The sequence below is a fragment of the Balaenoptera borealis genome, assembly GCF_965194805.1.
Source record: "Balaenoptera borealis genome assembly, chromosome: 6".
NCBI classification, from domain to species: domain Eukaryota; kingdom Metazoa; phylum Chordata; class Mammalia; order Artiodactyla; family Balaenopteridae; genus Balaenoptera; species Balaenoptera borealis.
Window position 1 is genome coordinate 29,427,995 of NC_138863.1, and position 24,782 is coordinate 29,452,776.

The 24,782-nt window shown below is 37.2% G+C and overlaps 1 protein-coding gene and 1 long non-coding RNA gene across 5 annotated transcripts in view; one reads left to right on the top strand and one right to left on the bottom strand.

The window, feature by feature from the left end:
• LOC309631140 overlaps positions 1–24,782 on the top strand; it is a 283,441-nt gene that overhangs the window by 86,671 nt on the left and 171,988 nt on the right. The window lies entirely within an intron of this gene.
• ADAM23 (ADAM metallopeptidase domain 23) overlaps positions 1–24,782 on the bottom strand; it is a 166,080-nt gene that overhangs the window by 18,046 nt on the left and 123,252 nt on the right. For all 4 annotated transcript variants that reach the window (XM_082397056.1, XM_082397055.1, XM_082397057.1 and 1 more), the window contains exons 15-24: positions 24,462–24,561; positions 21,300–21,371; positions 20,615–20,704; positions 19,231–19,311; positions 13,731–13,781; positions 13,007–13,070; positions 11,620–11,725; positions 8,457–8,576; positions 6,727–6,895; positions 4,596–4,707 (exon numbers count right to left, since the gene is read on the bottom strand). In XM_082397056.1, coding sequence (XP_082253182.1) covers positions 4,596–4,707; positions 6,727–6,895; positions 8,457–8,576; positions 11,620–11,725; positions 13,007–13,070; positions 13,731–13,781; positions 19,231–19,311; positions 20,615–20,704; positions 21,300–21,371; positions 24,462–24,561 — 965 coding nt within the window. The remainder of the gene's footprint in view (positions 1–4,595; positions 4,708–6,726; positions 6,896–8,456; positions 8,577–11,619; positions 11,726–13,006; positions 13,071–13,730; positions 13,782–19,230; positions 19,312–20,614; positions 20,705–21,299; positions 21,372–24,461; positions 24,562–24,782) is intronic.

Genomic DNA, 24,782 nt, shown 5'->3' on the forward strand with positions numbered 1-24,782 from the left:
TATCACATATGATAGCAGGGACCAAGATTAAAAATAATAATAATAATCCAGCAAACAACAGAAGGATGAAAACATACTGCTGAATGTTAATAATATAATGCTTCCTTTGACAAGCAATGGATCAGCTAATAGGCTTAATCATTGCCTGTTTATATTTTTCACCCTTTCTACGTAGTACTGCTATGAAAACTAGCAGCATAACTTAACACCCAGCTTTAACTCAGGCTGTGTGCAATAACAGAAAAAAAACATTGGGCTGAAGATCAGGTGATCTACGTTTTATTGTTGGCTCTGCACCTAACTAGCTGTTAACCTTGTTAATTTAGTTTTCTCATTTTTAAAACAATGGGTCTGAACTGAATTGCCACTAAGGCCCCTCCATCTCTGATCCGATGACTATTGTCATGATGAAAGGGTCTGACCAAAGCTTCCCAAGACCATTCTTTGCCCTTATATATATCAATGAAAACATGTGATATGTTCAAGTTTCTTCTCTTTCCTCCTACAATGGAGCTGCAAACCAACCAGTGAGAAAAGTTCCACTGTATTTCATAATAAGCACTGTGCAACGATGCCTCCACATTACAAAAATTACTGGTACTCAACGTGGCTCTCCTTACAGCAGGTGGAAATTCTAGGTCTTCTGAACAGAGTTCAAACATATTTTACCCTTGTAGAACAAACCAAAATAATTTCTTTCAGGGAGTTCAGTGGAAACAGGTTGGGAGAAGAGGGACCTAGAAAAGTCTTCATATGTAAAATGAATGACAACGTAGAAAACATGAATGAAGTAATATGTGATAGAAAATCTTTAAAAAAAATCTTCGCCCACATGGTTTTTGCATTGAGATCCTATTTCTTGTCTTTTAGTAATTTTGATTTGAGAGTTGGAGCAAATAGTCTAGCATGCTTCAAACAGTGGGTTAACAGTGGACAACTTTAGCGAGTACAGAGTGACTTCAATGGCAATACTTTCATGTGTGTTTTTCATCCCTACCTAGATGGAGAAGTTGAATTTTTATTCTTCCAGGAACCTATAGTTAAAATGAAAGGAATACCCAAAACACACTGGTTCATTTCTGACTTCCTCAAATCAATGGAAACAGAGTCACAGAATTCACCTTTATTTTTTACTAATTTGGTCTTGATCCAACACCAGACCAATTCAATCATGAGAAAGAATGTAGAGCACAAAGTTATAGAGAAAAACTTTGGCACCTCATACAGCTGCTGAACCTATAGTCAAGGAAGTACTGATTGTTTCAATACCTTGAGTTCATTACTTGTTACTCTTCAGCAAGGCAATACAACAAATGGATTCTGATAAATGGAAAATCAGCGCTACATGCACCATTTCACTTCCTTTATATATTCCCAAAGAGAAGGGATGTGATATTTATTGAATGCCTACTATGTGCAAGGATGTGCTGGCTTTTAAATAGTAGAGAATCAATAAATATTTGCTATCTGGATTAAAAAATAGAAGTAAAGTACCTAGTTTCTCTTTCACCATCTTCTTTTAACCAGAATATCAAAAATCTACAGTCAAGTGTTTAAATTTTTATTTCTGTTGTTTCCCATTTTCCTAGTATATTACTGGAGTTTCCTATAGAGGCTGCAAATATATAAACAACCGTTATAGATAGAGCCATTATTCAGTTGTTCTAAAATTGCTTGACTTTTCTGGAAATCTGATAATTTACAATAATAACTGCTCTTTGTTTATATCAATTAATGGCTTTTTTTCAAATGAAGCAAGATTATTAGAGATTCATGAGGATTTTAGAAATTTTAGAGCCAATTGGTAGGTTTACTCAAATGATTCCACTGTCTTCATTAAGAATTTTAAAAAAAAGAAAATATGCAATAGGAAAGAAATTTACCAGAATGCTAACATTGATTACCTCTGAGTTGCCAGATTAAGAATGATTTCTATCCTCTTTTTAATCTTTTCTGTATTTTCAAATTTTCCTACAATAAACTTGAATGATCAAAAAGGTTATCTTTAGAAGATAATGAAGACTAGCACCACATTAAATGGGAAGAAAGCAAAACAAAACAAAAGGCAGCTATGGATATTCTCTTCTCTAGAATGTAGTTGTTTACTTTATTCTTTCTAAATAAGTTTTCTAGGCACAGGTGAGTGAAGGAACGGGGAATAGAGAGAACCAGACAATTAATAATCCCCTATCCTACATAATGAAAAAGGACAAAGTCTAAGCCACTTTAGCTCTGCTCGTCTGTTCGGGCATCCTTATACATCACTTGAGGAAACAGCATCTAGATCTTTAAGAGAATCACAGACATGCTATGGCGAGAAAATTTGGAAAGAATGAATCTCTCCTTCTTGTCAGAGCCTAAATCTTCTCTAAATCTAAGTTCTGAAGGTGGATCCAAGAATTTTTTGTACTAATTTTAAAGTAACAAAAGACTAAATGTAAAAGTGGAATTGGTTCCTTTCTAGAAATAGAAGGAGAACAGAAATAGACTGTGAGGGTGTGCTTGTGATTCTTATAGAATCTTAATATCATGGCATATTAAGCAAACTCATGAGAAGTGTTTTAACACACCCACTCCTACTGAACATTACACATGCACCCAAATCAGCCTAAATCTCTTCAGGAATTGAGGACTATGGAACTTCATATGCTTTCGAAGTCATAGTTTCCTATACGGACAATACTGAAGCTCAGAGAGTTTAAAGGCACTTTCATCCAAAACTAAGCAGATCAAAATGACACTATTTCTATATGTATTTTTCCTACCTGCAGGAAAAAAAAGCATGATAGTTATTTATAAAATACTGTTAGCAGTACCATGAAAAAGAAGAACCTGATATACAATGCCCATTGGTGCACAACATTCGTTCTAGTAATTTTTTGGTTTCTCAGGTACAATGCTATAGATGCTATAGTAAGCTTACTTAACTGATGACTTTTCTAGATCTTTGAAAATCATAAAATGGGTTGGGAATGGGAAGAATAGTGAGAAAGTGACTATCATATTTATGATGACATAGGCTACATTATAGCACGATGTAAAAAAAGAGAATAGGCCTGAGATTGGGCACTTGGGTCCTGGTCCCAGCCCTGCCTCTGGTTACCTGAGTAACCGTAGTATGTCACCTGACCTCAGGGGCTGAGAGTTCCCATCTACAAAATGTGGGTGGTTCCAGTCAGAATGGCCATAATCAAAAAATCTACAAACAATAAATGCTGGAGAGGGTATGGAGAAAAGGGAACCCTCTTGCACTGTTGGTGGGAATGTAAATTGATACAGCCACTACAGAGAACAGTATGGAAGTTCCTTAAAAAACTAAAAATAGAACTACCATACGACCCAGCAATCCCACTACTGGGCATATACCCTGAGAAAACCATAATTCAAAAAGACACATGCACCCCAATGTTCACTGCAGCACTATTTACAATAGCCAGGACATGGAAGCAACCTAAGTGTCCATCGACAGATGAATGGATAAAGAAGATGTGGCACATATACACAATGGAATATTACTCAGCCATAAAAAGAAACAAAACTGAGTTATTTGTAGTGAGGTGGATGGACCTAGAGACTGTCATACAGAGTGAAGTAAGCCAGAAAGAGAAAAACAAATACCATATGCTAACACATATATATGGAATCTAAAAAAAAAAAAAAAAGTTCTGAAGAACCTAGGGGCAGGACAGGAATAAAGACGCAGACGTAGAGAATGGACTTGAGGACATGGGAAGGGGGAAGGGTAAGCTGGGACAAAGTGAGAGAGTGACATTGACGTATATACACTACCAAATGTAAAATAGATAGCTAGTGGGAAGCAGCAGCATAGCACAGGGAGATCAGCTTGGTGCTTTGTGACCACCGGGAGGGGTGGGATAGGGAGGGTGGGAGGGAGACGCAAGAGGGAGGATATATGGGGATATATGTATATGTACAGCTGATTCATTTTGTTATAAAGAAGAAACTAACACACCATTGTAAAGCAATTATACTCCAATAAAGATGTAAAAAAAAAAAAAATGAGGGTGGTTCTAGATGGCCACTGAGACTCCTTCTAACTCTAAACTCCTTTTAATGGCTGGTTAAAACAAAGGTCCAGATCTTTCACGTTTTCTCTTTGAAGTATTAAAGGTCTGTGAAGTATTCCAATTTCTTCCTAATCAAAAGTGTACTTAAACAGAGCATGGAAGACTACAACTTCCTTCTGGAAGGACTCAAGTAGTGAGGAATGACCAGAGTCTCATGTCAGTGAAAAAGAGTTTATCTATTAAAAAACTGGCATAGCTTAGACAAACTATAAAATGATTAACATTTGTGATTATGGAAGAAGAACAAGGTTTAAAGGAAAGAAAGGAAATCGGTATATTTACTTCTTCCCAATCTCAGTTCTAGGCTAAGGGGTACCTTAAACATTTTTTTCAATGTTATATTACAAGAACCCTTAATTCTCCAGTAATATGAATCATACATTTTAATGGCAAAAAGAGATATTCTTATGTGTCTCCTGTCAAATCTATGAAGTTGTTATATTGGCGCCATTGGAAGAGTACCAATGAATTCAGTATGCAAGGAATTGAAACTGAAATCACACAAACCCTTGGGTCCTTCGTCCTTCGGGGGGTGCAGGCTCCTAACTGGATCCCGGATACTACAGTCTGTCCCTGCCCAGGTGAAATCACAGATGCAGGTGGCTTCATTACTACACACCTGTGAAGAACAAAGAACAGAGATGCGCCATTTTCACTGCACTTGGTGGAATAATGGTGATAAATGTAAAAGGGACACGGAACAAGGCAGAAGCTTTAAAACCCACTGGGAATTTTTTTAAATCTCCCATGGTTCTGAATACTAGACAAGGGGAAACAACGTATAGATCCAATAGTTGGATGATGTTCTTTTCAGTTAATTATAGAAAAATCAAGAATAAAAGGAAGAAATTTTTAAATTAAATGTTACTCGTGTTGATATTACTTAAGTACACAAATGTCTGACAATGTAGAAACATACATGCTTAATTCAAGAAATTAAGTGATACTGGGTTTAAGAGGCATTGCCAGAGATTAAATACCTGGAGGCATAAATCACCAATGCACTGCATTATCTCACCATGCTCAACACAAAAGTCATTAGGTGGCACTCTGCCAGCCAAACACACACCCTCCCACCTTCCCTGCCTGCCCGTGGTATCACTCCTCTCTCAGTTAGCCAGGCTGAAGACCCTCCTAGAGTGATCTTTGTCCCTTTCTCTTCCTCTGGGGACCAAGCAGCATGCTGGAATGGATGTGTAATTTAGATGAAATAAATAACCATCCACAAACTAGAGACAGAGTAGGTTAAATCCTCATCTGCCTGTGAAATACATTTGGAGATAGATTATTTAGAGATGATAAAATCAAATTTAGGCTTATTGGTATAAGAGCTTTTTAATCTGAAATGACATAACATCATGATTATGATTAACAGGCTGAATTTAACCCTTTTTTTAACAAGATGAAAAAGTGGGAGGGGTAGTGGAGACTCATGGGCCTTTTAAAGGCTTTAAATTTTATAATGCTTTCAGAACAATAACTGAATAACTGAGAGGTCTGCCCAGTGCTTTTACTTTACTGTAGCAATTATTGAATATTTACTACATTTACTATGTGCTGGGTACTTATGCTCAGTGCTTTGTGTATAGCATCTCATTTAATACTCACACTAGCACCCTGATGGCTGAGAGAGGTTGAGTGACTTGCCCAGAGTCACTGGGATAGAAAGAAGCAGAGCCAGGATTCAAACCCAGGATTTTTTCTAGCCATAAAATCCATGCTCTTGATCACTAGGCTGTACTGCCTCCCAATGAGCCTATGATTTCAACCAAACATGAAATCACAGTCATTGGGCATAAGCTTCTTATGTCTTTCTATCTTGTTCTACGACATATCACCTGTTTAGCTATCTATATTTTGGATTATTTTTACCTTCATTGCAGCATCTTCCTTTGAGATGATCACTCTGAGTTTCTTCATGTCTGTTTTTTCCATTTCAGAAGGCTGTTTAAATTCTGAACTACTTTTCTTTTACTAAACCCAATTTAAGTAATTATTAAAAATGTGCTTTTAGGTATTAAACCTTGGTTTGCCAGGAAGCATCTGCCCAAACACTTTGTGCATAGAATTAAAGCTACATGCAGTTGTGAGTAGAGAGTACATCTTCTCTTTGGCTGCCAATGGTCCAAGCATAACCGTACAACTTTAAACACGTGAATTATAGCAGTGATCCAACCTCTAGTCTAGTGTGATCTTGCACACATAGATACTCAGTATGTTTGTGCACACATAGATACTCAACATGTTTGCATGTTGAGTAGCTGGAAGGCAATTACTGAGAGGCTGTAAATTATTGTGAATGGTACAAAGCAGTCACATGGGGTCTACAGTTTCTTTAGGAACCACATTAATTATCTTCCAACTCCTTGGATGCCAAGCTATCTCTAGAGACTGCAGTGAATACAAATAGCCAGTGGTAAAAGAAACAACAAAAATAAAACCATATCAACACATATAGGAGCTATTCTTAGCAGATAAGGATACTAAGGAAATAATCATAGTCAGTGTATAGATATTAACAAGTCATGGAAAGAGAATGGCTGAACTGGAAGTCCAATCACTGTGAAGCTGGAGGATGCCAGACAATGTTTGCCATCCTCCAACTTCAGATTTGGGCTGGACACTGATGCCTACTTACCCCATGGCCGGAACAGACTTTACCCTTGGAACCGAGAGGGCAGCTGCTCATATTTAGGGCCTGAATCTGTAGGCACTTCCGATCTAAACACATCATAGATGGGCCACATGGTGTTCCATCTTCTACATAGCCCACATCTGTATCATCATCTAAAACCACATGAGCACCACTAAAAAGAGAAAAATAGTCATACAACCATTAGCACCAGACTTAGAAATATAACATCAACATGAATGAGGTTTTGCTCTTTAGGAAACTGAAGAGGCTGTCAGAGGACATGGATTTCTTCTAGCATTTCTCCACTTTTCTCTTCCTTTCCCCCTTTCCTCACCTCCCCTAAATAAAAGAAACTGTCTTTCACTATCATTATTACACTGCAGTTCATCAGAACAAAAAAAATGTAATTTGCACAAAGTGTGTTCTAAATCTTCCCTTGTTTTCAAGACCAACGTTAAAACTAGGGGAGAGGTGTGCATAAGAACAAGACAAGCAATCTTATCATTAGCTCTTCAAGATTTTCAGCTGTTTCATGATGCAAAAAGGCAGATGTTGAGCATAAATAGCAAATGAAAATATTTTTTAAATTATTACTTTAGAGGATTGGACTATTCATGATTGAAAAAAATAAGCCGGTTCCTCTCTATTGATACATATAATTCTAAAACCTCAAAACGAAGGACAGCTTGAATTTGAATAATGATCAATGTTATAATTACTAATTAAGTACCTTGCTGAATATTTTTAAAATATACTAGTTTAGAATAAAACAATATAATTTAACAAGGTTGTTGTATCTAAAGACGTGCAAAAATTTACACATTCAAAGGAAGCTTCTGTGCATCAAAGTAACTAGATCTGAGGACTACAAATTTATTCCAGGAAGGATCTTATTGTCTAAGACACTGTTAGAATAGCCTTTAGAGCCATTTAAAAGACAGAAAATCAGCAACCATTTGACCAAGACAGCAATATCCTATTTGGTTACCCAATCAATTTACTAAATTCTATTCAAAATTACTTTGGCATGTTTCCAAATCTTTCATTCACTCATATAAGATGAAGGTTTGCTATTTGGGGAATACTAGGGATAAACATTGCAGACCCTGAAGGCAATTCTGTAGGGGGAAATCCCAAAAGTGTTTTGGGCAACGACAGTTATCATCTGAATGAGGGCATAGCATCTTAGAATTGCGACTACTTTAACGGGAACAATATTTATTTAAAATATAATATGACTCCCAGTGTTCAAAAATAAGCCTCATATCTTCTGCGCCTTGTACTCACAGATAACTGGACATCAATGTCTCACTACAGCTATAAATAATATTTTAGTGTATATTTTCTATATGTGATTAGGCATTAATTAAGCCATCTTGTAAACCAGACACATGCTACATAGAGTATAGCTTAAATTCTTTATTTTTTGTCACAAAAAATGAAACACACAGTGTTCAAATAGTGACATATTTCAATGCTCAAAACTTTAATCATGTGTCAAAATGAATACCATAAAATTCTACTTTTAAGATTATAATTACGAGGAATGTCTCCCTACTAATAACTGGTATAATTTTTAAGCAAATATAATTTGCAAATCAGTATATAACTTTGTTTTTTAAATGACTTTCAACATGCAAGGTGATAACAAAATCTAAGTTACTATTTCCCTTGATTTTTCTAAATTTGTAATTCTCGCGATTCATTAGGTTTTCCAACATTTAATGTGTTACCTGCAGTCAATCACCCGGCCTTGGTGGTAGAAGGAAGTTGGGATGATCTCACCCTGAAGTTGACCAATACGTGGAGCTCGAGTAAGATTGGTACAGAGTAAAAATCCACAGAACACATCGCTGAACATATTTTAAAAAAAAAAAGAAGAACAAGACAGGAGGAATCAAACTGAAAAAATCGAAACTATTCAGTCTACAAATATTTTTAAATGGGAAATATTCCCTTTTCTTCTAAATAAAAATATTTGTTCAGATATTGTTGGTTGGCGAGGACTCCCTCCTTCCTTGCTAACAGGATCACAGTTTCTTCGGTGTAGCAAAGTGCCCAGCCCTGAAAGATGGCTCATGACTGGTGTCTGAGTTCATCATGGCACCCCCATTTGCTACACCCACTTTCCTAGCCATCCCTCCTTCCCATCCTCCTGGAGCTAAGAACGGCCCCTGGGTGTTGAGATGTGAGGAAAAGCCAGCTAGGGATTGCTGGGGAGAATTCTGTGCTCTGGATAAAAGGTTAGAGCCTGACAGGGAGAAGACCTTTTCCTCCTACCCCTGCTTCCTGCCTTTGAGTGTGGAGCCTTTGCATTCGCCTTGCAATCGTGAATTCACAAATGTAAAGACACAAATTGAACATGCTAAGCATTACAAAGAAGAGGGGCAGAAATCATCTGGGTCCTTGGCGACATTGTTAAACGACTCACCCACCATGAGGGCACCTACCTCCAGCGAAGTAAACAATGAACTCCTTAAAAAATGTGCAAAGAATTAAAGTGGCACATCACAAAAAAGGACATCTATGTCCAAGAAATGCATGAAAATGTACTAACTTCCATTTGTAATCAGGAAAATACAAATTAAAACCACAATAATAAAGCAGTTCACACCCAGCAGAATACCTAAAAGTGAAATGTCTGATAATGCCAAGTATTGGTGAGAATGTAGTACAACAAAATTCTCATACAAATTCTCGATGGTAGGGTTTACTAGTACAACCATTTTAGAAAACAGTGTCACATCATCTGGTAGCACTGAAAATATACACCCCCTATGACTTAGCAATTTTTCTTCCAGGAAAGGCCTTAGAAAAGTATGTGCAAATGTGTCCTAAGTTACATGTATCGGAATGTTCACAGCAGCATGGTTCCTAATAGCCAAAACATGGAAACAATCTAAATGTCTATCAACATAGAATGGAGAAACAAATCAAGGTATATAAATATGAATGAAAATGAAACAAATGAACAATAAATATGATCCAACAGCTACACATACCATGGAAAACTCTTAAAATAATGAACTTAAGAAGCAAAATGCAAAATAATACATGAGATATGATTCCTTTTATATAAAGTTACCGAAACTTTAGGCAAAATATACGGTTTAGGGCTGAACATTTGAGCAGTAAATCTCTAAAGAAAAGAAAGAAAGCAATTGCCAGAAAAGTCAGGACGACAGTACCTCCAGCAGAGAGACACGGGCACTGTGAGGGGGAAGAATACATTTCTGGAATGTTCTACTTCTTGATCCACATAGGGGTTACATGAGAGTTCACTTCGCATTTATTTGGCAAAATGTATATTTGTATATTAATCACTTTTCTATGTTATATTTCCCAGTTTTTTTTTTTTTTTTTTTTTAGCTATTCTATTTATTTATTTATTTATTTATTTATTATTTTTAGCTGTGTTGGGTCTTAGTTTCGTGCGAGGGCTTTCTCTAGTTGCGGCAAGCGGGGGCCACTCTTCATCGTGGTGCGGGGGCCACTCTTCATCGCGGTGCGCGGGCCTCTTACTATCGCGGCCCCTCCCGTTGCGGGGCACAGGCTCCAGACGCGCAGGCTCAGCAGTTGTGGCTCACGGGCCCAGTTGCTCCGCGGCATGTGGGATCTTCCCAGACCAGGGCTCGAACCCATGTCCCCTGCATTAGCAGGCAGATTCTCAACCACTGCGCCACCAGGGAAGCCCCATTTCCCAGTTTTTTAAAGTTTAAAATAACATGCATTTATTTTCTTTAACTCATTGGTGGTTGGCTATTCTACTGCCAGATATTCAATGATCTGATACAATGCCTCCCAACTTTTTGAAGTCACAGAGGCACAGAGAAATGATCAGATTTGTCTATGACATTGATTTAATGAATGAAGCTAATCAAATCCAGAGGCGTCCAACCCCATGGATTTTGACTATTTTAGTCCCCACTTCCTCCCTGGCACCTCGAGGACTGAACAGCTCAGAACATCTATAACTCACTCGTGAGACATCAGATGGGAAGTTCTGTTCTGTTATTTTGGTTTAACTTTAAAGAAGTCAAAGATTTGTTGCCTCCTAAGGCCTCATCTACCATCAAAGACTACATAGAATGGCAAAGTTTCCTAAAGTACATTAGAGACCATTAACTAGAGGAATAAAACTTCCCTTAAATCCTTGCTCTGCTTCAAAATGGGAGAAGAATCCTCACTGTTATGGAAGGAGAACGGAGGAGCTTTGGTGTATCACTTAGTGGTCCCATAGATCCAAGTCATTGAGTTAACCTTAATAAACTATTAAATCACAGTTTTAACTTTCCTCACCAAATCAAGGGAAAATATTACCAATGTGCTCTGAAAGTATCTCATTTCCTGAGTAAAGATGCCTCCAATATGCACTGACTAGCTACTTTTTAGAAGGGAAAACAGAACTCTAACATAGACATTAGACGTTTAATTCAATCAAATGGTGTTACATTCGAGAAATAATTAAGTATATATATTACTTCACTTTAAATGGTCCCTCAAATTATATATACAGTCTATATCTTTTGCTTGTAGAATTCTGTGTATACTAGTACATTCATAGGCCTTTTCTGCTAGCAAAAGTAGAGAATTAAAACCCACTATTAATTTAAAATACCTCGGCAAAGTATCTCTTCAAAACAAGCTTCAAGTAAAATACAGCATGCAAGAACTTTTCTGAATTTTACAGAAATGGTGTGAGTCTGTACCACAGAAATAGTTTAGTTCATAGCCATTTGCCTCTAGCTATACTAATGTATTTTTAAAATCCATACTTTAAAATTTTAAGTAGTCGAATATTTATTAAAAAATCAGTAACGTTTATTTTGTGCTCATTTTACATTTGGACCAGGGTTTCCAAGTCCACTCACTATGCTCCCAGAGCTGACCACTCACTGTTTGCTGCACTGGATCCATCGGTCTCCATCCTTCCCGCAGTTGCCTTTCTCTGTGCCTTCTGTATTCAGCTTTTCATAACAGAATTTGTCAGACCCCGAAGCCTCTTTTGGAGATGAGCAAGAAAAGAGAATTAATTTTAGTTCTCTTTGTTATCCATAACCGGTAGTGTGCCAGTAAATATTTTAATAACTGGTGTTTCAGAAAAAGGAAAAAAAAATTCCTAATTTGTAGCACTTGCCAATTTCCATGGTGTAAATTTCCATGGTGTAATACATGGCTAATTTCAAACTAAGAACATGATGTCAACTGGCTTCTAAAATTCCTGAAAATTTAACCAATGGTTCTTATAAGCTAAGACAGGACAGCTCCAACACACCATTGTTTTTAACTTGGGAGACAAATTTATTCCCAATTCTTGTTGGTGGGTTTGAGGGTGGGAGGTAGGATTAATCATCAGCAGGAACTAGTGAAGTGACACAGAGTAAACTAATATCATTCCTAATCCTGCTTTCTATTAATATCAGTAGGCAATATAAAGTCTGAGCTCATTGAGATTTTACACTGGCACATGGATTTTGATATTTAAACCCTTTTAAAAGACAAAAATGCCTCTACTATCTTTCCCTTGTCAAAACTGAAGCACTGAAAGTAAATCTTTCAGTTAAATGACATTTGCCAAACACTGAAATCACTTGTGCATGGGTCCTAGTCTCCTCTTGCGTGCTTTCTTTTCCTGGTGGGTGACCCAGCCTCTGCCAGCAAGGCAGAGCCATTTCTCTCTCTTCCGGCCTGGCCCTCATGAACTGAAGTTCACTGGCGAGGCACTACAAATGTCAGGAAGAGAATATGTGTACTGACATGTAGGGAAATGTACTGAGAAGCGTGACCATGTACCCGAATCTCTATCTGTCTGCGTCTCACGAAGTACTTGTGTTTCTTCACTTCAAGCTGAGATAATCAATTATAGAATTAAAAACAACAACAACAAAAAAGTCTGGTTCTATCCTGGGGTAAAAGAACAGAAAGCTAACTTGAGGGGGTGAATGTTAAATGCAAGGTACAAAGAAAATGAGCCAAGTGGCTGGATAATAAGCATGACCACTGCACTCAATCCGGTCTTTGCAGGAGGGTGTAGCATCCCTTCTGTCACAGCCACAATCACTGATTGGCACTTTTTGGTTCAGATGACAAGTCCCCAACGTCAGCAGTTGTTTGTTGTGGTTTTGTGACTAAGATTCACCATTCTCTTCAGCCTTTTCTAGTTGTTTGTTTGTTTGTTTGTTTTTTAATCACCCCCAAGCTGTATATCTCTTTCTGCAAGATTGGCAGTGAAGAATATTAAGAGAAACCTGTGTGTGACCAGCAAGCAGGAAACATGACCTACTTGTTCCCCAGATGTACTGACACTGGTTATCCCGTGTCTTGCACTCCCCGTTGTAGCAGCGGCCCTGAGGACAGAACATATGTTATGAGGCAAATGCAGCCAGTTCCATTTTCCCCCAAACTCTCACTGCAAGGTCTCCTTTTCATTGTTTCAGACAAACTTGTTTTCTTTTTCATTCGGTACCCTAATACTTTCACAGTGAAAATAAAAACCATAAACATCTTAAGAGAAGCGTAAGAATGACAGTTAAAATTGAAAACACAAAACATACCTCATAGTACAGCTCTTCAAATCCAACTAACTGTCTAAACTTTGAAATTTTATGGAAAACAAAAAAGCTTTTTTTGCATCTCCATGGTTAGGTTATAACATAGCTTCAGGAAAAAAAACAAACAAACAACCACATTACAACAGATTACCATATTTTCCCATCATAGACAGGCTGAAATGATTAAAAGATAGTCACAACTCAATAAATTAGATTCCTAATTCATCAGCCATTACATTTTTTTCCTCACCCTCAATCTGGACAGTTTGTACCCAGAGATAAATATAACATATTTGTATTTTATATGACATAAAGCAACTCTGAATTAGAAGACCACTGCAATAGTTTACTGTTGTTTGAATTGCAATTCCCCATCAAAATTACATTTATCCAAAAAAACACCTTGAAATCTAATCTTTTTATAAAATCCCATTTAAAACCTAGAGCCCAGCATACCTGATTTTGATTGCATGCATATCCATCTTGCTTATGAAGATTTGGTGGGCACTGAAAAACAAAACCTTTTTAGTTAATATTCAGCATGTGAAGTATCTTCAGATTATGTGCACAATATATTAAAATGTAAAAAAAATGCAAGCGTGATTTTATTATTACTTGTGAATTGTGTGCTACAGATCATTCATATCAGTAAAAGTTATAATAAGTATTTTAAAAATGCAAGCATGGTGACTCTATAATTAGGAAAACATGAGTAACTCTTTGAGTAGGTTATCCAAATTTATTCTGCAATTATTGGTAAAAATGAATCAATTAGGTCCATGCAGTGCGTGCTTTTTATGTTTCTCTGTTTTCCATGAGATGGGCTAAAATAATAATTTACGTTCACTTGCCTGTGGAGTTAAAAGTAGAAGGGATTAAAATGGATAATGAAGGGAACAAATCAGCTTGTTATGCAGGAGTGGACACGTTCAGGAGCTAATTCACAAGACTTTGCTCAGCCCTGTGAAAATGTCAAATTTGCATGGGACACCCATGACACTCACCTCTAGGCCACATTACTGAGAAAGAAGAAATACACTGCCCTTCAACTCAATGTAAGTGCTGTATGTCCATTACATTTCTGACCTCTTGAACTACAGATTTTTTACTAGAACAATCATGATGTGACAGTTCTTTCTTTTTCCAGGTCTATTTATCAAATTATTTTTTATAAGTAAAAATAAGGAAAATTTCATTTTCCCCCAACATTACCCTGAGTAAATTAAAATTTTTACTTTCTGTGCATCTCATTTACCACATTTAAGAGAGCTAAAAAAATTAAGTCAAGGCTCTGCTACAGCATTCAAAACAAATACAAAAAGGAAAAAAAAAAATACATGGGTGTGGCAAGTGAATAAGAAACATAGCAATTCCCACTGAGGTCCTCCCTTAGTTTTCACCTTCTCAGTAAATGACAGTCCCACTCTTCCAACTGTTCAAGGCCAAAACCATGGAGTCATCCTGTGTTCCTCTCTTTTTCTCACACTCTCCTTCTAGTCCATCAACAAACCTTGGTAGCTTCTACCTTCAAAATATAATCGCAATCTGACTTTTCTCCATTTCCACCACTGATGCCCGGTCCACACCACCACCATCTATCACCACCATCTCTCATCTCTCTGATTATGCAACAGCCTCCAACTGATTCCCCTGCTTCCACTCTACTCTCCTTATAGGCTATAGAGCTACCAGAGTGTCCCTTGAAAAACCTAAACCACCTCATGTTGCTCCTCTGTTGATGGCTTCCCCATCTACTCAATGGCCTTCCAAGCTCATCATGATCTGCTCCTATGCCGGCCCCATCCTCATCTTCATCTCCCTGACCTCATTCCTACTCTCTACCATAAATACTTGACTCTACGTGAATGTACCAGCCATGCTGCCACCCCACGGCCTTTGCCCTTGCTCTTCCTCCAATCTTTCCCCCAGATTTCTGCCTGGCTTGCTCTCTCACCTTTTTTAGGACGTTGCTCAAATATCAGCATCTCAGAGAAGCCTTCTCTAACCATGCTCTTCAAAACCGTAACCTCCTTCCCCATGCTGGCACCCTCTGTTCCCCATTCCCTATTTTTTTCTTCTCCATAACATGTATCACCAAGTGAGGATCTGTACATTTTATGTATTTGCTTGTCTTTTGTCTGCATCCTAATGCGAGCACCATGCAGGCAGGGATTTTCTGTCCCTGCTGCCTCCCCAGCACCTAGAACAAAACTGGCTCAATTATTATTGAGATGGTGCTCAATGACTACTGACTGACTGAGAAAATAAATAAATGACCCACACAGATACAATTAAGTTAGTCTATTCTGCAACAACAAGCTGTTTATCATGGTCACTACAGAAAGATAACAGAACTAATTTAGAAGTGTGAAGAAGCAGTAACTTATGAAGGAACACATTGAGATTAAATGCTTTGGTTCTACATCTTTCTAAAGAACAACTGACTCTCATACAAGCTTTCACTCAACCTAATGGTAACTCTTCAAAAGATGTAATTATCAGCACGAGAAGTTGGTTTACTGGACCAACTGCCCAAAATCAGAGATCTCTGGGCCTCTTTCATCCAAATCCACTCAAAACACCATCATTTTCTTATTAATCAACTAACATTAATTATTCACTTACTCCAAAATGAACACAACCACACTGGACAAAAATGCAAAAGAAATGTTGCTACTAGAATAGGTACATCAGGGGCTAAACAGGTTTCATATTTGACTTTTGTGATGTTTCAAGAGGAAAAAACTAGTAGGAGTCACTAATTACAAAAAAAAAGCTCTTGTTATAAACTGTCACAGCTACGTGGAAGAAGATTTCTAATCAATCTATTTTTCGTTTAGGCTAATAAAAGCAAGTTGCTTATCACTGAAATGTTTAACAAAGGAAATTATGGATGTCTCTCGTTGTCTGGAGACATTTAAAGCAGAGGGACCATGAATCTGTGTACTTTATTCTGCCTGTGAGCAGAGCTCTGGATTCGGTCTCTAAATGCCATTTGAGCCCCCAGTTTTATGCTGTGCCGGAAGGTCCAGTTGAGGCCGGCTTTCACAGTGCAATAGCCTTTAAATGTACTTATTTTTAATTGTGCTATACTCCCATTTTGATGACATATTTCATAGTACTAACAAAACACATTTCCCACATCTTTAAAAAATATCTTTATTAGATCATCCAGACTGTTTGCCCAGGATTTCTCTCAGTTCCACATGTATTACTTATTCTCTTATAAATTGTGAATTTAAAAAGCAGCTCAGAAGCATTAGTAAATGCTAGTATCAAAATTAAGCAAAAATATACTATAAAATAAAAGAGATCAAGTCATAATGTTGCCAACGATACTGATTTTCAGACATGCAGAGATTCTCAGAGATCCTATTTTCTTAATCATTATTAGCATCAATTAAGTTCACAGTTCACTGCCTCTTACAAAGCAAAAGAATTTGGGGTGGGTGTTTAACTCCCTCTATTCCACTTATCTAGTTCAGGTTCATTCTGGTCATATAAGGGAATTGTTACTAAAGGAACGTTCTTTTCTACTATGCCACTGAGAATTTAACAGTACAATTTTCACCTTGGACACATGAGATAAAAAGAACATTTTAAAAATTTGGACAATAGAATATTAAGTTGAACACAGAGCCCTCATTATAAAAACCTTATTTCCAGTAAAGTCTATGGCAATTCAAGAGTTAAAGGTTGAAATGAAAAAACTATACTTTTAAAAGAACTGAATACACAGAACCAAAACAATATATGATGGGTATAAAAATAGCATTATTCTACAAAACTAAAAATATAACTCAGTGAAACAGTATATCAAGAATGTCAGTACACTTGTCATAAAACACTGAATCCACAATTCTTACATTCTGCCACTATATTATTTAAAAATTGCTGAGAAACCTATTTACATATTTATATATAAAAACAGATACACATAAAAATCACAAAAGAATAATAGCCTGAATAGAGTTCACTGTACCATTCCTTTGTACCACATCCACGTGAATCGAGCCTCAGATGATACATATCAAAACCTTTCAAAAAGGTTAATTAGGAACCTTTGTTTTCCTCTCCTCATGTTTCCTTCCAGGGAGGGGAACTCAGTGTAACTCCAGTTACTCTCTGCTCCTGTACTCAATTCTCCAGGCAGGTAGAGTGAATGGCTGGGTTGGTTGGCTGGCTGATTTGATAAACTTGAGAAGAGTAACTTGGCATTCTGGCCCGGTCCTGCCATCCTTCTCTTGCCTACTCACATAAATCACCCTCTCTCTATTGCTCCTCCATGGCATACAAGGCAAGGGCTGGCTCTGCAAGGACAGGTCATTCCAGGCCCAATTTTGTGAAAATCGTGTTGCTATAGCCTGAATCTGGGATCTATAAAGAGGCCCATTTAGCCCTCACACTAAGCTATGGCTTTCAACTTGGCTATTTGCAGTAGCAAAAATGATATTTTGGCTTCTAACTGTACTCTATCAGGAGCCCTACCTGGCAATAGGTAACTCCACTCCTGAGAACTTGTCCTAAGGTGCTAACTCCAAACAAGAAACACTCTTAAAAATGTATAGAGGTTCACAACCGTATTAATCATAATAATGAAATACTGCCAACAATCTAAATATCTACCACCACTGGATGTAGAAGTGACTGGTAAATCCACATGGCAGACTTTCATGCAACGGTAAAGAGGATATTTATAAAAACTGTGTCATAGCACGGGAAAATGCTCTTGAAATAACGTTAGAAAGAAATGAAGGTAGAATGAAGTCAAAAATTCTTACCAAGCCCCTACCTGCCTGATTCCTGACTTCCTCTCTGAATTGTTTCCACTATTCCCCAGCTATCCCTGCTTTCATTCCATCTCTTGAAGAAGCCATGCTTCTGTACTCACTGGGTTTTTTGTTCATTTATTTGCCTTTCTCCATCCAGCAGAATGCAAGCCCCGTAAGAGCAAGGACTTTTCTATTTCAATTCCTCCCGTATCCCAGCATTCACAGCAGTGCTTGTGAGCACAGAGCAGGGGCTCCACAAATGTTCATTTGAATGACAAATAAAGACATAAAACAACACAATATAAATGTTTAAAAATGTAAAAATTAAAGAAGGAATGCCGGAAGGCAACCTTAATGATAATGTGATAACTTTAATGTGAAGAAGATCATGCCAAGTGTGTGGGCCATGAAGCCAGGGCTTCGTAAGTGGAGCGAGATGGTGACAGAGCTGAGGAAGGCAGACTTCTGCTCCCAATCCCATTTCAACCACAGCAGTGCTACTCTTCCCAGATTTCTACACTGGGCTTCCATCCAAAATTTTGTTGGTAAGCTGGGACGAAGTGAGAGAGTGGCATGGACATATATACACTACCAAATGTAAAACAGATAGCTAGTGGGAAGCAGCCGCATAGCACAGGGAGATCAGCTCAGTGCTTTGTGACCACCTAGAGGGGTGGCATAGGGAGGGTGGGAGGGAGACAAAAGAGGGAGGAGATATGGGGATATATGTACACGTATAGCTGATTCACTTTGTTATACAGCAGAAACTAACACACCATTGTAAAGCAATTATAATCCATTAAAGATGTAAAAAAAAAAAAAAGAAAGGGTTTTGTGGCTTAAAAATGCTTGAAAATAGTACTATTAGTGCTTTATCAGTGTGAGGGTACTGTTTTAGATGTGGGGACCAGGAAAGAAAAATCAATTAGTTGGATATAAGCAATATAAAGGGAACTAATTATGAAGGGGAAATTTGGAAGAAAAGAGATCTTTTAGGTTCAAAAAACCACAATAAACGTTCCTAAAATAAAGGCATGGTAGGAGCTAGAAATTACTAGAAAACAGAGCAAAACAAAACAAAAAACAAAAGAACCAAATCATATTCACACACGTAATCCAAACTGAAAGCTTTACAATATGCATTTGCGAGTAAGATGTACTACCTAAAACTCAGTTTGCCATACCTGGCCAGAGTCTCCAGTACAATATTCGGTAATATCACACCCATTCACAGCATCCCGACATTCATACCCTCGCGGCTGAAACTGCAAATCAAAACTCAATATTAGGAACCAGTATTAATTAATATTTCAAAGAGTTAACATTCTTATATTCACCAACAATCATGACATCCTTTCATAACCACCGCCAAACTCTTTCTATGAATCAGCAAGATAGTTCCAGGATAGAGATAATGCCCAAATACCACTCTGTGTAGTAAATATGAATCATTAACCAAGGCATTACATGGTCAGATTTCAAAATCCACTATCTCAGAGTATTATTTTTGGAAAACATTGTGATGACAATTATGCAAAGAAGAAACACTGGTGTGGCTTAAGACAAAAGAACAAGACACTGAAATATAAACATTTGGGATCTCTCTGAAGACTGATATGCACACCCAACCTGCACTGATTTACCAACTAGCTTGGATATTAGTCTTGCTTTAGCTAAATATACACAATCAGATTTCAATTAATTCATGTGAATTTCCTTCAGTGATGCCAGTGAATGCCTACTGAATACAAGGCATTTTGTTTCTCTGGGTGGTGGGTGGGTAAAAGATGAAGGAAAGAGTCCATCATCTTCAAGCAATTTATAATCTCGTTGGGGACATAAGCAAGTACAAACTAAGCTAGAATCGCCTAGATTACCACATGCATAATATCCCTTTGGTGTTGGATAAAATTAAATCATATACTTTTATGGTTTTGAAGAATATTAGAGATTTTATAGATGAGAAAAAGGAAAATTTTAAAAACGTTTTTTTAAAAAATTAACCAGAGGTCTCTAAAGATGGAAGTAACTGTGTGTCCACGCATACACGAGTTGTGCATATACACATATAAACATACATACATATATTACTTCCTTATCTAGCTTTCTTGCCTTTATAAGGGATTTTAAATATCAAATATAAAAATATGAGCACTAGGTTTTCTGCTCAGGGTCTAAAATAAATTAGGATGAGTTTTAAAGAAAAACGTTATAAGTAGGGCTTATTAGAAAAAGACCACAAGAATTGTCCCTCTTCTATTCAACTATTTAATTTGGTTTTCACTCATGATAGTAGAGCAATTCTCAATGTTTATTTTGGAAGGATTATAGATATATTTTCTTAGGGAGGTACCAGAGACTAGGATGGTTGGTAGTGAATCATAGTAAAGATAATCGTTGTAACCCACAGAATTTGGATAGATTTATTGATTCTACAAAATCGCCAGGCTAATATGCACAGTGTCGATCAACAAGTGTGTGACAAGTTGTACAAATACTCAATGTACACAGTGAGATATCTGGCTAATATGTCAACGATAAGAAGGATGAAACTGTCAGAGAACTCACAAGACATGAGGTATTGTTACAGCAGGGCCCGTCGCTGCAGTGGGCCCCATTGGAGAGAGAGCATTTCTTACAGCACAATCCATAGCATTCCTAGAGAAAATATTTCACGTGAGTAAGTGAGGAAACCTACCCACTGGTCAGTCAACACTCTCTCCACATGTAACTTATGCGTAATCCACGTGAGGAGATGTATATCATAGTAAGCAAATCTTTTAGGAAAGAATGAACCACTTTAAGCAATGACAGATTCCGTCCGGCTATACTTCTCAGCAAAGTACGATCTTCTAAGAAGGGGCTTCTCTACCAAAAAGTAAGCTTATTTTTTAGCAGGCGCCCAACCCTTGGTTAGCTCTGTTATATTCTTAACACTCAATCTAGTTTTACAAAGACAAAAATAATATACAAAACAGAAAGAATTTTCATGAGTTAGTAAAACTTGTCTGAGATGAATATGAGCTATGAATTTTTAAGAGATACGAATTTGATTAGAAGAATCCATTAGGTTTCTTCAGACAGAGCCAATGATTAATTCTAACGTGTCTGAGCTAGGATTAAGCATTGATGAGAGAGCTCAGAAATAAAGGCAGTAAGACCACAATGAATGATGGGGCAGACTTCCCACTAACGCTATTCTTCTGCACTCTGGGTAGATGTGCTGAAGGTAGAAAAGATCTCTTATACCCACCACATGGATTCCACAATCACACTCCTCCCCAGCTTCCACATATCCATTTCCACATTCTGTGGGCTCAAATAGCTGAAAGAGATTAGAAAGATAAAGGGAAACCATTTTAATTTACCACAGAAAATCAACACTCCAATCAGGCTACATACATGGCCCTATAATCAGCTATCATGTGGTATTCTTCTATGATCTGTTGTTATGGCATCTTACAAATGTGTCTGTGTGAGAATCACTGTTAATTTATTAATAACACTTCCAAAAAACATATTTTAAATGGGGTAATATCTCTTGGAGGATTCTCCGGTAGTGGGCTCCAGAGATGACCTCTACCATTAGAGCTACTTTTCAGAGAAATAAGCTGTCAAGAGGAATAGATCACTTTTCATATTTGCTAATGGAGCTAAAATGCACTGCTAAAATAAGACTCACAGATACCTAATTTGTTGACTTATAACCAGGCAGCTGAGAAGATACAAAAACTGTCAAGAAGATAAAAATGCTTCATTCACAGCTAAATGTGATATATGCCATCAAGTAAATGCAAATAAACTTAGGGGAAAAAAATGTTGCTGGAAATCCATGCCCATCATTCTCAGTGAAAAGAAATCTGCACTGTCTGAATCATATTAAGTAAATGTGCAGACATATGCACAGATGTATAGAAATTTCTCAATCATTCCTGGAGCCATGGGAGAGTCAAATTTCTAGAATAATCCACCCTACTGGTGCTATGAACTTGCCTGCCAAATAAACTGTATTACAGACCAGTTGTTGAGGCAGCTGATTATTTATAAGAAACATTCCTATTTCCCATCACCTGGGGCAAGACTTTTCTGTGTGTATCTACTATAGTCAGGTGAAGATTAGAACAGGACATCCCAACCCAAATGCTCAGAGCCATATCTGTGACAGGGAGCAGTACACACCCAAGGAACAGCTGCCTTCCACTGAGTCCACCAAAGAAAGATCTGCTCCTCCTTCCACTTCCAGGAAAGGAAAATTGTTATAAGGAGCAAGGAAGTTTTCCACAATACTTGGGTGGGACTTCCCTATGGGAAAACCCAATGACTAAAATCAACAGTCCTCATCTCCGTGATATTTTGATCAGCAGGGAGGAGAAAATGGAAAAGGGAAAGGCAGACTGGAACATGAGTAGGGCTTTATATCAGGACTCCCATGCAACCCACTGTTCGATTTCATTCTTAGGACTCTTCTTCCATCCTGAGACAGGTCACTATCACAAACCATATGGCAAACATGGCAGTTGAGAAGGTTCCCAGAGCACAGAAAAGATGCACTTAGATAATGTGAAAATAACTCATAAAACCTGCATCCATCCATCCATTGACTACAACACTTGGAAGAAAGTCAGTTCTTTCACACATACATATAAATTATTCCACTGTAATCCATAGCAGCTTTTAAAAAATTATTCTATATATGTTGTTTAAAAAGAAAGAATTCCATATTCACTAATTTTTAAAATTGAAGATGTATATGTATTTTTATTTAGTTTCCACATTATCCGAATAATTTGCTTTCTACTCACAGGCAATTTCAGAACTCTAATGATGGATCCTTATACACACACTAGAGATCTTAGTATTTTCAAACAACTCAATGTTGTTTCCTCAGGCATGATGCTTATAATTAGCTGGTGAAAAATTAGCCATGTACTTTGCAATTCAGAAATGCCAACAGCTCACATTAATTCATTATTACTCACTGCACCCATTTTAAACACTCTGAAGCTTTCAGATTTCTGTTGCATTGAGATCGACGCCATGAAAAGCAGGGAGCTGAGTTTAATGATGCAAGGTCACTTTCAAATTCCTGTTTCTTTTTCTGCAGCCTTACTGAGATTTTATACAGCTGTCAGGCATTAAAGTATCATCCCTAACTTAGCAGTATCACTTAATTATGGGGATAGGAATAAATTATTCTGACAGTTATCGACATCAGACACTGATTTTTTTTAAAAAAGGCTAACATGATTTCACTGCTCTCTCAATTTGCAGAGTTATTAAACATTTTGTATAGCAATGGACTATATTTGACTTATGATGTAGTATCTTAAAAAGAAATATGAAATGTGCAGTGTTAGAATGTCTATGCCATCTGCTAATTCACATCAATCCTGTCCTTTTGCCTGTTAAGCAACTTCGTTTCTAAACATGTTATTGGTCGACAGTCCCATATCCAAAAGCTCTATAGCCTGTGAGTTTAAGAATTCTGGCTTTGCTGGATTTTAGAAAAGTATGATGCATTTACCCTGTTCTATATAACGGCCCTGAGGGGTCTGGTATACACCCTATAATCAAACACATTAACATTTGTGCAGTAACATTTGTTCACTAAGACTTATGAACACTTACACTATGAGGGATAAATAAAGATTTTCAGTTCAGGATAAGTTTTACCGTCCACTATGTTTTCTGCAAACTCATAAAAAATACTTCCAGTTGTCAGAATTTTTGAATTAAGGAATTGTGGATAAGAGAATATGACATTGTGTATATAAATTTTAATGAAATGCCAATTGACAATGTGGACCTTCCCAAGTAAAGATATGTATATCTCTTCATATATATATATATATATATATATATATATATATATGCCTGTATTGATGGGGTCCATAAATACTTTGGGTCATTTTTTGGCTGGCTGATATTAGTAATGCTTTCTATCTGGGAGAATGGACCACACATACCCCTCCTGCCAAAAAGAAAAAGAAAGTAAGAAAAGCCTAGAAATTAGTTATACCCCTAGAGAAAATGTCAAGGGGAAATAGAATTTTTGTCAGAGAAATGGGCTAAAGTAATGTATCTTAATCTAACCCACTATCTCTTAGCAGCAAGTGAAGACCCCAACATGAAAATTTCAAAGATATTTTAATTGAAGGATTGTCTGTTTGTTTTTTGGAGGGGAGGGCCAAGAGGAGGTACAGCTAGCACTGAAACACCAGAGCTTCAGAACAGTGAAACTATGGTCTTGTAATTCATTTAAACGAGACTTAATCTTTAACGTGATAAAGGCTTTTATAACTAAATATTAATCTGATTGGAAAGAAACCTGCTTTCCAAGCCAAGTATCTGATATTTGGCATAGTTCCATTGTAAAAAAAATTGGAGAAATAATTACACTTTCTAAATTACTAACCTTTGTTGGCCTGTTGAAAAGACAGGCTCCACCCCCTCTGTGTAAAAAGTCTCTATACTCCAAAATGCTGCACTTTGAGAACTTTCTGGAATGGGATACCCTGAGGAAATAAAGAATCAATTATGTAAAAAATTTACCAAAAGCAGTCATCAGAGAAGAAAATTAAACCCTTGAATTAGAAAAAAATCATCACTCTGGATCCAGATGATTCTACACAAACTTTGACAAGGCACTTATGTTCAAACTGCTAAGTAAGTATGTGTGGTAGAGTCTATAAAAATAGAAATTCAAAGAAAATCACAGATTTGGGGGCTAGGTTAC